Raw genomic sequence first — 15,492 nt, forward strand, 5'->3', positions numbered from 1 at the left:
CACATTTGGTTGGCAGGAATCAACGATGTCTCATCACTCGGTGACAAATAATTATTGTGGTCCCATAGAAAAATAGAATAATAATGTGGTACGAGCACTTAAAAACAAAAAGAATTAGATGATTGGGTCCATAATGTGCTTCCCTGGTCTACCACTAAAATTCTACAACATTCTTTTTACGAAATGCAGTCGGAGTTGCTTTCATTCCGATTAGAAAAGTGAGACAGTTACATCGATGGTAACTAAGGAAATCAAAAGAAGAACGAAAAATCAATGGAGAGACGGTTAGTCAGGCTAAAAGGGTGTGTGGACCAACGCTTGAACATACGTTCTGCCCGTGCTCACCCATAGGCTAGCTTCCATCATCAGCTTGGCGAAGATAGCTTGAGTTCATGATATGGCGAGTAAATTGCAAAAAATCACCATAATTGTGGACCCTAAATCAAAAAACCATCACGTTTCCTTTTTTTGCAAAAACCCACCGGCATTGTGCTGACAGCTTACCGAAAGCACTGATCAATCGATTAGAGCCGCTTGACGCTGAATTTGACAGGTGGATCCCATTGTCAGATCGACGTGGCACAAGGCCAAACAGAGCGCGAGGAGACGGACATTAGGTGACCCAGTCAACCCCTGCTCTGTCTCAGTAATTTCCACAAACACCTAGCAGGCATCCCGCCGGCCGCCCAGCTAACCAGCGGCAGGAGCACAACGCCGTCGCCGGCGGTGCAGGAATGCGTCCAGGGCGACCGAGTGTGAGGTGGCGCGGCCGAGCTATGGAGGCCGAGCAGAGAGGTTGCGCCGCACCAGGGCGCGCACGGGCAGTCGGGGCAATGGGCGGAGCTCGAGCCCGTCCTCTCAACCATGGCGCTCGGGAGGCCGCAGGGCGACCAATAGAGGAAGCGGACAAGGGGGAAACTAGGGGAGAGGAGGTGGCCTTGATCTGGGAGCTCGACGGCGAGGTAGGAGGAATCAGGGAAGCAGCAGCAGCGGAAAATTTCATCAACGACGGCGTCCGGTCAGAGATGAAGAAAGGAGGGCATCATCCTGGAGTCGCTTTGCTCTAGTTACTTCAGCGAACCATTACAGCGCGGGATGGGGAGGACGAAGGACATGGCGGCCTCTCGAGGATGCTCCGGTGGTCGCGTGGACAAGCGTCAGCGCACGCTCGGGCTTGAGGTGACCGGCGTGGAGGAGGCTGACTGGAGCGGCTCCGTGAACGGACGAGGTCGGCGAGGGTCAGCGACGCGCTAGCACTGGCGGTAGATGGCTTCCCAGTGGCAGCGTCCATGGCACGGTGGTGGACGGCTTCTTCCCGGCGGCGGTGCGCATGGCGCGGTGGTTGACAAGCTCGGGAGGCGGCGCGCGCTGGAGCAGAGAGGGACGAGGCGGAGGCTCACAAGCAGGCCGGTGCTGGAGCCGGTGGTGCGCCGGTCGGATGCGGATGCACCTTCTTTTCCCCCGGCAGCGCTTATGGGTAACGAAGAACTACAGAGGCTGACGTGTGGGTCCCATGTGCAGCTTCTTGTACAAGCTAAACACCGTGAGATTTTGGTATCACGTCAGCACTGACAAAGGGACCCACCAGTCAGATTTAGCATCAACAAGTGTTGATCTGATCGATTAGTGCTTTCTGCAAACTATCACCTAGAAACCGGATTTTTTTTGCAAAAAAAAAAAAAACAAAACGTGGTGGTTTTTTTATTTAGGGTCCACAATTATGGTGGTTTTTTGCAATTTACTCTGATATGGCTCTGAAAGTCCTAGTGTTTCGCTTCAACCAGATCAACCACCATACAAGGGCAATGATTGATCTCTAAAGCGCAGGGAAGTGCGCTCTCACCACTCTACAAGAGAAGGTTCGTCAGTTTCAGTCGCAAGAGCAGCTGACAGGTTGGCCTTTCTGATGAAGACCTGCCAAAGCGCTTGCGCAAAGGGGTAGATAGCAAGGAGGTGCAAGGAGGATTCATGCGATTGTATACAGAGGAGGCATGCTTGGTTGTGTGGCCAACCGCACTTGGCACAAGGTTGTCTGTAGTTAAACAAGACCCCTAGTCAGCCAGCTAAACGAAGAGCTTGCACTTCAGTGGAGGATTAGGCGAGATTGTAGAATGAAGTGTTCTCATGTTGTTTCTGCTATAAAAAATATGCAGCCAAGGGCTAGTTTTGGCTGGTCTCATTTTAAATTCTACAAAGCTTAGTATGTATCATTGTAGATTTATTTTTGTTAGAATATGTTTTCCTTAATATCAAATGGTACCATGTCTCGTTTGTCGATGTAATTCTGGCAATAACGATCAAGGGGTGGGGGGTAGAGTACGCGTAGAGAATCAGATTGGATATACACGAGACAAGAATTTACCTATGTTCAGTTGCACGAGGTGAGGTAATACCCCACTTCTGCATGTCTAATTGTATCGATAGTGACTGTCTCGCATGCGAGATGTGTTTGTTAGATGCCGACTTAGGAGGACCCTATCTCACCTTATATAGGTGGACGAGGGGCAGTGTTAAATGTGCCTGAGTCGGTTTACATAACTTGTAGCCCAAGTAGGTCTTGTCTAAGTATATGACTTAGAGTACAAGTAGATGGCGCCTTTAATAGACCAACTTCCTGCCTGGTGGGCCGAATTCCAACTTGTTGGTGTACGCCTAGTATATGGCTCTGTTATGGTTTGATTTCACGCCAATAATATCAAAGGTAGCAAAATGTGTAAAAAAAATTGCAATTATGTTAGGACATAAGGAAACAAATCTACATGACAGTCATACCCCACAAGTAAAACATGATTTGCACACGAGCATTGCTATCTTGAGTAAAGATGAACTATGTTCGGTATTCCCGCAAAAAGAAAATGGTATAGAGTTTGGTAAAGGAATCAGTTATTTTTCTATATGAGAAACTTAAGAGTTTGTTGGTCGTTAACATAAACCTATTGGGGAACGCAGTAATTTCAAAATTTTCCTATGATCACGCAAGATCTATCTAGGTGATGCATAGCAACGAGAGGGGAGAGTGTTGTCTACGTACCATCGTAGACCGAAAGCGGAAGCGTTATGACAACGCGGTTGATGTAGTCATACGTCTCCACGATTCGACCGATCCTAGCACCGAAGGTACGGCACCTCCGCGATCTACACACGTTCAACTCGGTGACGTCCCACGAACTCTAGATCCAGCTGAGGTCGAGGGAGAGTTTCGTCAGCACGACGGCGTGGTGACGGTGATGATGAAGTTACCGGCGTAGGGCTTCGCCTAAGCACTGCAACAATATGACCGAGGTGGAAATCTATGGAGGGGGGCACCGCACACGGCTAAGACAACTGTCAACTTGTGTGTCTATGGGGTGCCCCCCTCCCGCGTATATAAAGGAGGGGAGGAGGGGGCCGACCGGCCCTCATGGTGCGCCCCAAGGGGGATTCCTACTCCTACTAGGAGTAGGTTTCCCCCCTTTCCTAGTCCTAATAGGAGGGGGAAGGAAGGGGAAGAGGAGAGGAAGTAAAGGGGGGGGCGGCCCCCCTCCCAATTCGGATTGGGCTTGGGGGGAGGCGCGCCCCCACCTCTTGGCCGCCTCCTCTCTCTCCCACTAAAGCCCATGTAGGCCCATATAGCCCCTGGGGGTTCCGGTAACCCCCCGGTACTCCTGTATATGCCCGAACTCATCCGAAACCTTTCCGGTGTCCAAACATAACCTTCAAATATATCAATCTTCATGTCTCGACCATTTCGAGACTCCTCGTCATGTCCGCGATCACATCCGGGACTCCGAACTACCTTCGGTACATCAAAACACATAAACTCATAATACCGATCGTCATCGAACGTTAAGCGTGCGGACCCTACGGGTTCGAGAACTATGTAGACATGACCGAGACTCATCTCCGGACAATAACCAATAGCGGAACCTGGATGCTCATATCGATTCCTACATATTCTACAAAGATCTTTATCGGTCAAACCGCATAACAACATACATTGTTCCCTTTGTCATTGGTATGTTACTTTCCCGAGATTCGATCATCGGTATCTCAATACCTAGTTCAATCTCGTTACCAGCAAGTCTCTTTACTCGTTTCGTAATGCATCATCCCGCAACTAACTCATTAGTCACATTGTTTGCTCAGAGATACCTCTCCGACAATCGGAGTGACAAATCCTAATCTCGATCTATGCCAACTCAACAAACACCATCGGAGACACCTATAGAGCATCTTTATAATCACCCAGTTACGTTGTGACGTTTGATAGCACACTGAGTGTTCCTCCAGTATTCGGGAGTTGCATAATCTCAAAGTCATAGGAACATGTATAAGTCAAGAAAAAAGCAATAGCAACAAACTAAACGATCATCGTGCTAAGCTAACGGATGGGTCATGTCAATCACATCATTCTCTAATGATGTGATCCCGTTAATCAAATGACAACTCATGTCTATGGTTAGGAAACTTAACCATCTTTGATTAACGAGCTAGTCAAGTAGAGGCATACTAGTGACACTCTGTTTGTCTGTAACACCCCAAGCCAACAAAACGCTTGGAATATTACCACATACAACTTTGGGAAAGTCAACATGCCCTCAAAGGAAATTTCGGCAGAGTTTCCTCTTTTTCTAAGGACTTCCACGACATGCAATTCATATAATTGTATAACACAAGGAACATAACATAAGTGTAGAGCACCAAGCTACACTACCATAACCGAGAACATCAGCGATAACATAAGACTTAGGGAGAGCTGATTAAGACACACAAACGAAAAGGGCAACTTCCATACTTCAGGACAAACCACCAAGCTTAGCAAAGTATAAACTATACTGGGTTCTCAAAACATGGTCCTAAAGTACAATATATGTGAGTTTCGTGTAGTGAACAGGGTGGTGATGCTACTCCCAAGACTCCCATGCATGTCGTCCTTAGGGTTTACCTAAAAACATATAAACAACAAGGATGAGTACAAAGACTCAGCAAGTACATACAAGAATAATAAGCGTTACACATGTCAAGATACCAAATCTCTACTAAACACCATACCCTCATCAGCACCCAACACTAGTATTCATGTCCTACATGCCTACATGCTCATCTCATTTCATTGCGTATACCGGTATCGCTTGAGTGGACGCCCGTCGACATCCACTCACTCCAACGCGTGGAGGTTGCCTCCAAAGTAGGTCGCAACCCACCAATGGAGGTCTCAATGTGCCTACCCAAGGTAGGGAACTCTTTCTTTCACGATCATCATGAATGCAAATATGCAAATGCAAGCAAAGAACTTGAATCAACATGTTAAGTTTCCGGTTAATACAATTCTAGCATGAATAATAAACATTTATCATGATATAAGGAAATATAAATAACAACTTTATTATTGCCTCTAGGGCATATTTCCTTCAAAACCGCGGCTTCCAATCTAAAAAAAATCAAACCCACACAAATATATCACCCTGGTTGGAAAAAAGGGACAATGTTGCATCAGTCAACGTCAAATAATAAATGTTGTCTAGCGCAAAGAATGCAAATAATAAATGTTGTCTAGCACAAAGAATACAAATAATATAGGTGAATGAGGGGCAGGGTTAAATGGGCTTGAGTCGGTTTACATGACTTGTAGCCCAAGTATGTCTTGTCTATGTATATGACTTAGAGTACAAGTAGATAGCGTCTTTAGTAGACCAAATTCCTGCCTGGTGTATCCCTAGTATATGTCTCTGCTATGGTTTGATTCCATGCCAATAATATCAAAGTTAGCAAAATGTGTAAAAAAGTGGTAATTCTGTTATGGTGTAAGGAAAAGAAATCTACATTTCAATCATACTCCATGAGTAAAACATGATTTGCACGCCAGCATTGTTGTCTGGAGTAAAGATGAACTACGTTCGGTATTCCCACAAAAAGAAAATGGTATAGAGTTTGGTAAAAAAATATCATTTATATTTCTATATGAGAACATTAGATAGAGTTTGTTGGCCGTTAACATAAATCGCGGCTTCCAATCTAAAAAAATTAAACCCACACAAATGTATCACCCTGGATGGAAAAAAATGGACAATGTCACATCAATCGACGTCAAATAATAAATGTTGTCTAGCACGAAGAATACAAATAATAAATGTTGTCTAGCGCAAAGAATACAAATAAATAAGTAATATGGCAAGTAAAAACAATATAGCATGAAATGCACGGGTGCTATAAAACAAAGGCCAGTACTATCTGTTGGTCGACCGATCCTAGCCTGGATCTATCTCGTCTAGAGCCGTCCGATTGTGCTGGTCCCGGACGCATGATCAATCGCCCCGTTGCGCTTCACTCCATGCACAATGGTCCGAGCCGCAACACACGATGATGCCGTGTGTGCCACCAGCCGCCTCGGCCATGGCACCATTGCAGAGCACCACCAACCGCCTCGATCATGACATCATTGTAGCCCCCCACAAGCAAAACGCTCATGTCACCTTGTAGCATCTCGCAGCTACGCCAGTTGTTCTCGTAGCACCCACCAGTCACGCTTGCAACGTCACCCGGCTCATGGTCGAAGCATCGAAGCCCACCGATTCTAGCACCCGCTTTGCATCGTTGATGGCTCCTCGTGAGCTCTTGCAGTAGTCAGATCGCAACTGATGCATCGCCGCTTGTGGTTCCAACATACATCATGCGTCGTCAATCTGGTCGTAGTCCTGTCGTATGCCGGTTCGAGCACCTCTGGGTACCAGCCCTAGCACCGCCACACTCCCGCTGCAGCATCTTGTGTGCGTAGTTGCTCACGATCATACCGCCCGTAGCATCAGGATTGTCGCGTGCGTGTCACAACATCCACCCCTAGGTAGGGGATCTCGCTGCTCGTGAAGTGGCGGCATTGCCCCTGCTGCTAACAACATCACATCTCGGCTCTCGCCGCGCGACACCTGACCAACATCGGCAACCACCACCAGCACTGGTAGCCAGCCTTGCCACACCCAAAGAACAAAGGCGACCAGCTTCGCTAGCCTTGCAGGAGTGGTGCGGAAGCACTGTTGCCACACGGATTGGAGTAGCATATCAGCAACGGTTGGGTCGGTGCCACGATGCTCGGAGTGGAGGAGGGCGTCGTCAGAAGCAGTGTATGAAGGATGGGACTGACGATGGTGGAGCGAGGTGTTTGATTTTGTAGAAGAATTTGGGAGGTGTGTGGGGAGAAGAATGCATGGTCTAGAAATTTCTGGAGAGGGATAACGTTGCTTCGGTGGGGCTCAATGGTACGTGGTGATCAGACGGGGTGACCGATACAGGGCCCAGAGCCCCTGATTATTGTAAACATTTTACAAATCATACTTTTTTTGCGGGGATTTTACCAACCATACTTCATGAATTAAACATAATTTATGCACGAGCATCACTACTTTGAGTAAATGTGAACTAAGTTTGGTATCAGTTTTCCTATGTGAAACAACTAGATAAGAGTTTATCGGTCATTTATCCGACGACACAAATCGCGGCTTCCAATCTAAAAAAACTAGATGATACCACACGCGTTGTTGTGGGGATTGGTTGCAATACTTTTTGATGATATTTAAATGAAAAATAAAATAGATATAATTGTATTTGATTATTACATAGTTGTAGATATGTAGAGAATATAAGTAGTATTTCTCATGCATGTTGGGAGAAATATAATAAGAATGATTCAAGTTGAGATGTGTGCACGTTAAAAGAAAATACAAATAGCAATTTTCATGCATGTTAAAAGGAATAGTTTTTTTTTGAACAAATTGAAATCGCTCACATATACGAATATACAATCACCCCTATAAACACATGCACGCACACTCTACGTCTATGAACACCTCCAAGAGAAATAGTTAGTGGGTAATGAGGTGGCATATGTACATATTGAACGAATTGAAATAGTGGAGATCAAGTATTTAGGTATATAAGATTAGGGGCATGCTACGTGTCGGCCGGCGGCAATCGTTAGATCAACGATCCAGTGCTGTTTTCACAATTGCAACAAAGGTGGTATTGCAGAATCTTTTTACAACAGAGGCCTTGTTGTAGAAAGATTTTTAACGAAGGTTGTGTTGCAGAATTTTATTGTCTTTTTTTTTTCGCAACACGGGTGTTGTTGCGGAAGGAATCTGCAACAAGAATGATGTTGCAGAAACTTCTCATTACAAGGATTGAGTTTGGGGACGATAAGTTGTATTGCAGGTTTTTTTTTTCATCTTCGCCTTTTTGCAACACTGGTGTTGTTCCGGAAGGAGTTTTGCAGCAAGGATAATGTTGCAGAAGTTCTCCCCATGAGGATTGAGATTGGGGATGAAGTGGTGACGAATGGATAAAGATGCTTGTCCTGCCAGATGTTTCTAAATAGGTATCACGCGTAATATTTTAGCACTGTACGATAACTTTTGATCCAACGGTTACTCACCCGGCGGATCTGCGGCTGAACCAAATCATTCTCATAAGATTAAACCCACACAAATATCTCACCCCGGTTGGCAAGAATCGACAATGTCACGCGCGTCAGTCGATGTCAAATAATAAACGTTGTCCGGCTCAAAGAATAAATAAAAACAAATAAATAATGGAGCACGAGGTGCACGGGTGCTAAAAAACAAGAGGGTCAGATGTCGACATCCATGACGTGCTTCGCGAGGTACCACTTGGAATAAACCATTTTTGAACATACCGGCCGCTACCACATGAAGTATAGTAGTATGCAGTAATTGCCATTTTTTTTACATATACTGTCACTGTGATGGGCCCGGACCCGGACCCCCTCTCCTGCCACTTGGCTACATATAGGCCGGGCAGCCATGGCGTACGCTGGACACACACCAGCCTAGAGCACAGTTGCACTTGCAGGAGCAGCTCTAGTGCGCACGAGTTGCAGCTGAAGCAGAGGCATGGGGATGGCGCATGTCGCCCTGGCAGCGGTGCTGGCCATGGCGGCAGCGGCGGCGACGGCGAGCGCGTCGCCGGCCCTGGGAATCCAGCCGCTGTCCAAGATCGCCATCCACAAGGCCACCGTTCACCTTGACCTCCACCGCTCCTCCGCGTACGTGCGGGCGACGCCGGCGCTGCTCGGCAACCAGGTATATGCAAAGCTAATTGATTAGCTAATGTATCCATTGATCTGTCCTAGTTCATTTGCTTCACAAATGTTCAGGGGACATCTTATAGTACGTACAACAAAATGAACCAACAATAAGATTTGCCAACTTTTAATTGAATGGACGACATAAAACTGCTAAGCTCACGGGTTTAAGCTTCCAATCACGTGATGGCACGTCAGTCCATGCATAATTACTAATCTTATCCGTCTGTAGCATTATTGGTGACCCACGGTGCCAAATGATGCAAAGAATGGGGACAGACAGCGCCACTTGTGCATTAGATATGGACCCCTCCCCACACCACGTGACAGTTGCAGATTTGCTAGTTGCAGCTTCTGATTTGATTATTAGTCTGCTTGCTTACGAATCGGACCGGCTTCACTGATTATTAAACTAGCTACACATAAAAGCCAAAGAAAGTGCAAAAAATAACGGACCGTGACGTGAAGCCCCTATTGTCTATAGAAAACTGTCATTAATCAACTATTCCCCTCGTCCCATAATATAAGAGCATTTTTTACACCGCAATAGCAAAAACACTCTTATATATATTAAGATGCATGCCTCTGACAGGACGAAGACACTGTGTGGGTCACCGTCAAGTACGGCTGGGATAACCCCACCCCCGACGACTGGATCGCCGTCTTCTCCCCCGCCGATTTCATGTAAGACTTCCCCCCTTGACATTTCCAAATTTTCAAGCACGATGAATTCAAGTTCTGATCCCTGTTGGATCCTCTGGCTTGTGTCTCTTGTGCGTGTGCAGCTCGGGCACGTGCCCTAACCCCGAGAGGTACCCCGCCGAGCCGCTGCTATGCACGGCGCCGATCAAGGTCAGTTGATAAACTAACCAAGATGAAATTCCATGAAAACCATCTGACAACATGGCCACGAACCATGATATATTGAGCTGAATTGGCCTGCTGGTGTGTGACTGCAGTATCAGTACGCCAACTACTCGGCGAACTACCTCAAAGGTGGCAAGGGCAGCATCCGGCTCCAGCTCATCAACCAGCGCGCCGACTTCTCCTTCGCCCTCTTCACCGGCGGCCTCGAAAACGTAACCGCTCCCGATCCGAACCTACTGTTTTAGTATGTGAAATTTCCAAGTGGAACCAAAGAGGATCATCTGAAAATTTCGAAGTGCAGCCGAAGCTGGTGTCGGTGTCGAAGAAGGCGGTGTTCAAGAACCCCAAGGCGCCGGTGTTCCCGCGGCTGGCGCAGGGCAAGACCCACGACGAGATGACGGTGACGTGGACCAGCGGCTACGACGTCAGCGAGGCCTACCCGTTCGTGGAGTGGGGCATGGCCGGCGCCGCCGGCACGCGCACGCCCGCCGGGACACTCACCTTCAACCGCGGCAGCATGTGCGGTACGTACGTATGTTGAGCATCGACTCAGATCATGCATGCATGGGCAAGAAGATAGAAGGTTCACCGTGCTATTTTGTTTTGTTTTGGCTGTTTATCCAGGCGAGCCGGCGCGAACGGTTGGGTGGAGGGAACCCGGGTTCATCCACACGGCGTTCATGAGGAACCTGTGGCCCAACAAAGAGTACGTCGTAGGCAGATGTGTTACCAAGGGGAAGCAGATTGACTCGTCCTTGACAAATGCTCAAATGGCAGGTTAATTTACCCAAGATCGGTTGGTTTGTGAATTGTGATTTTTTAGGTACTTCTACAAGATTGGGCATGAGCTCTCCGACGGAACCGTGGTGTGGGCTAAGCCCTACACCTTCCGGGCACCGCCAACCCCCGGGCAGAACTCGCTGCAGCGCATCATCGTCTTCGGTGACATGGGAAAGGTACAATTCAATGTGTCTCTCTTAATATGTATCGCATTCGCATGCATGACAATTTCACTTCATTTTACATGAATTTTTTACATATGGTACAAATGGTTTGGTCTTTCAGGCGGAGAGGGATGGATCAAACGAGTTCGCCAACTACCAGCCGGGGTCGCTCAACACGACGGATAGGTTGATTGAAGATCTGGACAACTACGACATCGTCTTCCACATCGGCGACATGCCCTACGCCAACGGGTACCTCTCCCAGTGGGACCAGTTCACCGCACAGGTCGCCCCCATCAGCGCCAAGAAGCCCTACATGGTTGCAAGGTACATCATGCCATGACCATGTTGGTATGGACTATGGAGTAGTGCCATGTTAACAAATGGCATGCTGGGAGCTTATTACTAATCCTTGACTTGCGTCTGCAGCGGCAACCACGAGAGGGACTGGCCCAACACCGGCGGGTTTTTCGACGTCGAGGACTCCGGCGGTGAATGCGGGGTGCCTGCCGAGACCATGTACTACTACCCGGCCGAAAACAGAGCAAACTTCTGGTAAGAATCTAGAAATCAAATTATTTCCTGCAACATCCATATGGAACTACTGGGTGGGTCAATTTCAAGTGACAAAATGGCTGTCATCCACGAATCTCAAGGTACAAAGTGGACTACGGGATGTTCCGGTTCTGCGTGGCGGACTCGGAGCACGACTGGCGGGAGGGGACTCCGCAGTACAAGTTCATCGAGGAGTGCCTCTCCACGGTGGACCGCAAGCACCAGCCGTGGCTCATCTTCACGGCGCACCGGGTGCTCGGCTACTCCTCCAACTCGTGGTACGCCGACCAGGGCTCCTTCGAGGAGCCCGAGGGCCGGGAGAGCCTGCAGAAGCTGTGGCAGAAGTACCGCGTCGACATTGCCTACTTCGGCCACGTCCACAACTACGAGCGCACATGCCCGCTCTACCAGAGCCAGTGCGTCAACAGCGAGAAGAGCCACTACTCGGGCACCATGAACGGGACCATCTTCGTCGTGGCCGGTGGCGGCGGCAGCCACCTGTCGGAGTACACCACCGCGATCCCCAAGTGGAGCATATTCAGGGATCACGACTACGGGTTCACCAAGCTGACGGCCTTCAACCACTCATCGCTTTTGTTCGAGTACATGAAGAGCAGCGATGGCAAGGTGTATGACTCCTTCACCATCCACAGGGACTACCGCGACGTGCTCAGCTGCGTGCACGACAGTTGCTTCCCCACCACGCTCGCTAGCTGATGGTCCGGCCGTCATGGAGGGTCGTGCAATAAAATTGGTAAGCAGCACAATTTATATGTGCTAATAAACAAATCTCGTGGGCGTGAGTACCTGGTGTCCAACCGTCATGGGGTGTCAACCAATAAAATTGGTCAGCTGCACTGTTTATACGTGCTAATAAAAAGATCTTGTGGGTATGAGTTGGTGTTAGAGGTGCGCATACTAATCATACAAGAGGCAGGTGTATGCTAATTATGCTTTGTAACTCCTTGTTGTTATATTATGGATTAGTAAAAGCATCACTTGTCGAAAAATAAAGCCACCTTCTTCAGTAGAATTCCTAAATTTTAATCGAATGCTTTTTACTTCGACTTCACTCAAAAAAAAAAGTCAGTCTGATCGCATGTTGTGACCGTACTCCTACTTTGTGTATGTATGTCATGTAATAGCATTTCCCTCCCATGTCTAAGTATCCATTGTGACAACGGCGAATCTAGGAGGTAAATGTAGGGTATGTTCAACTTCAAGGGCGCTAATTTTTTGGGGCATGAGGACAACACACAGTGCACACACGTTGCTAGGTAACCTAATCCAGTGGTTTCACATAACGCGCACACACCGCCAGGCAAACCTCCTATATCGCCTCCAAGCAACCTCGGTCGGTGCCGCCAGGTAACTCATCCGACTCACACAACACACATGCTCAATAGCATAGAACTCATGCACTTTACATTAATATAAGAGCACACGAACTATAAAGAGATGCCCGGCGTGCGTGAAAAAAGGCATGGAATGATGGAAGAGTCAAATGAATACCTTGCTAATTGAAAACTTCTCCTAATATCTACATTATATTATGTTCTTAAGGTTCCAAAGGCTATACCATCTGTCCTAGAGTAGCTAGTTTATTAGTGACATAATAGCTTAATTAGCAGATCCACAATTGGCACTTAGAACAAGAAAAAAATTTGAGACATGCCTCTTAAGAAACCACAATATACCCACAAGGAAAATATCCTCGCGGTCTTTCTTTTTCAGAATTGTAACTGATCTGATCATCATAAATAATTCAATGAATCATTGAATAATTCATCTAATATCTTATTGCACAAATGTGTTTTGATGATCTTCATTGCTGAAAATATTCGCTCAAGTGATGAAGGGCGATATACCAATTGCAAAGGTGTATGTTTTGTTGTTTGAAACAACACAAAAAAACAATGCAAATCCGTGTGAATTACCTCAAAATCACCGCCATTTGCTCCTTTATCGAGCAAAAAAAGTCTTAATTCCAAGCTCATTCTAGATGACTTTGGTTACCTCCATTGCGCAACATGCAGCAAGGTCCTTCTAAATTTATGGTTTCATTTCCTCTTATCAAATGCCTCATTCACGTCTTTCCTCTTGTATTTATACCAGTCCAAGAACTCATTAAGATTGCATGTGCCGATGAAATTGGAGGATTCATCTTGTCCACGAAAAGCTTCCCCTCGAGCTATGAGATACCTTGCACAATCCAATGACACACTCAAGTAATTTTTATGTTTTATCGCAGCCTCTTTATTGTGAACATGGAATTTGGTAGACACATTTGCCCTTTGATTGTTAAAATCATCCTATGAGCCCCTAGAAATGTCGTGACTAGCTTGACAACCATCATGTTATCAAAATATGCAGAAGTTATTTTTAGACGTTTGCAACCACCTATTATAAATACAACATTTCCAAATATAGCGGCATGTGATGTTGTCTTGAAAATAAATTGGTAGAAGCAAAAGGCAACCTCCTTTTTCACACTACATTCCAACCAATCAAACTTATCTAATCAATGCGGTTGAGAAGATCTCTGAATTTGGCCATCCAACGTGACTTCAAATTTATGTCCAGTAGCTTTGTTTCACCCATCCAACAAAAAATTCTTCTCACTTCAAGTCAAATTTCAGGGACATAATTTTCTATTTGTATTCGATCTGCCGGATCACCTAAAGTCTGACTTGGATGAAAATTCTAGTATATAATGCCTTATTATTGATTTGTTGTCTCATCAGTTGGTAGATTAGTACTCTCATTTGAAATGGGAGTAGTGCTCTTATTTTTTTAGAGTAGGGAGTGTATGTTCGCCAATGGGGTTGGTCAAGGAGGTGATTGAACTGCTTTTGCAAACCAACTGTGCAAAGTCTTTCTCTTCATTTCTACAAAAAAAATAATAATTTCATGGGTCAATTACAACAAGAACTAAAGTAGATTTTTTTGAGCAAAACTAAAGTAGATACTTGAACTAATTTTTGAGAATGAAATTGTAGGAGGACCAGGGACATGTATGGGCCTCATCTATCCGGCCTTATATAGAAGGTGGAGGGAGATCGGGTAATCGATGCCAACTATTGGCATTGAGAGCACGCAGTTGGTTTGTTCAATTAAGGTATCCAAATGGGAGATTAATTCTCTAAATGGGGTTTCCTTAAATTCGTCCATAACTTTGGAGCTGAAACCGGAATGAATTGGTGACGAGATGAAGCTCAAGCAGGAGAGGAAGAGACCGCACCATGGATGTGTGTGTGTCTGTTTGTGCTCCTAATAGTGTAGGAGGAAGGTGACCGTTGCATGTCTTCATGCGTCTGGGATTAGGCGAGAAGGAACATTGGACATCGCAGGAGAGGATAAACCCAAAGGAGAAAGAAATAAGAAGGTTAAAAGAGAAGGAAAGGAGACATGGGCATAGCTGTCCAATGGAGCGTGTGGGGGTGGAGAGAGAAAAGTCATGCTAGCTAACATATTTACCCCAATCGAGTTACTGGAATCTCTAATGATTTTTTAATTTAAATAACTATCATAAAATGATTATGGCCACATATAACTACCAAGCCTTCTCTGATAAATCCAAGATTTTTGAATAAACCCAGATACTCATATTGGGATGTGGCAAAATAGTTTTCACCCAAATTTAGTTATGGAAATTCAATTTTTTTCATTCTTAGCTTTACGAGTTCCCTAAAAACAAGTCTCAGGGTTTTATAATTCCCATAATTATTTTTCTTCAACCTCAAATATGCAAGGATCATAACTAGAGAAGTCCTTCTAACTCCACTCTCTATTTTAAATAAGACCCAAATCCAAATGCATCAAAATTTCAATAAATTACATATCCATGATATATGAGATAGTCGTTTTATTATCACTATTAAAAATATTTTTGAAATGTTTGAAATAATAATAACATTTTTTGAGTTTACATAAAAAATCAAACCAAGATTTATAACATTTTTTGATCCAACTCTCCTTACATGGTTTGGAGAATTACAAATCCTTCTAAAATTCAAAGCATCTCACTCAATAATATTTTTTAATTAATTATTT

At 45.7% G+C, this 15,492-nt stretch overlaps 1 protein-coding gene across 1 annotated transcript; it reads left to right on the forward strand.

Moving 5' to 3' along the window:
- Nucleotides 1-8,748: 8,748 nt before the first annotated feature.
- On the forward strand, nt 8,749-12,453 carry LOC109782893 (nucleotide pyrophosphatase/phosphodiesterase). The gene is made up of 10 exons (XM_020341528.4): nt 8,749-9,071; nt 9,666-9,757; nt 9,859-9,925; nt 10,033-10,152; nt 10,242-10,464; nt 10,565-10,646; nt 10,764-10,896; nt 11,006-11,211; nt 11,314-11,439; nt 11,541-12,453. Exons 1-10 carry the CDS (start codon nt 8,883-8,885, stop codon nt 12,154-12,156), a joined length of 1,854 nt encoding a protein of 617 aa, XP_020197117.1. The 5' UTR covers nt 8,749-8,882; the 3' UTR covers nt 12,157-12,453.
- Nucleotides 12,454-15,492: the final 3,039 nt, after the last annotated feature.

Source organism: Aegilops tauschii, chromosome 4, assembly GCF_002575655.3.
Source record: "Aegilops tauschii subsp. strangulata cultivar AL8/78 chromosome 4, Aet v6.0, whole genome shotgun sequence".
Lineage (NCBI taxonomy): Eukaryota > Viridiplantae > Streptophyta > Magnoliopsida > Poales > Poaceae > Aegilops > Aegilops tauschii.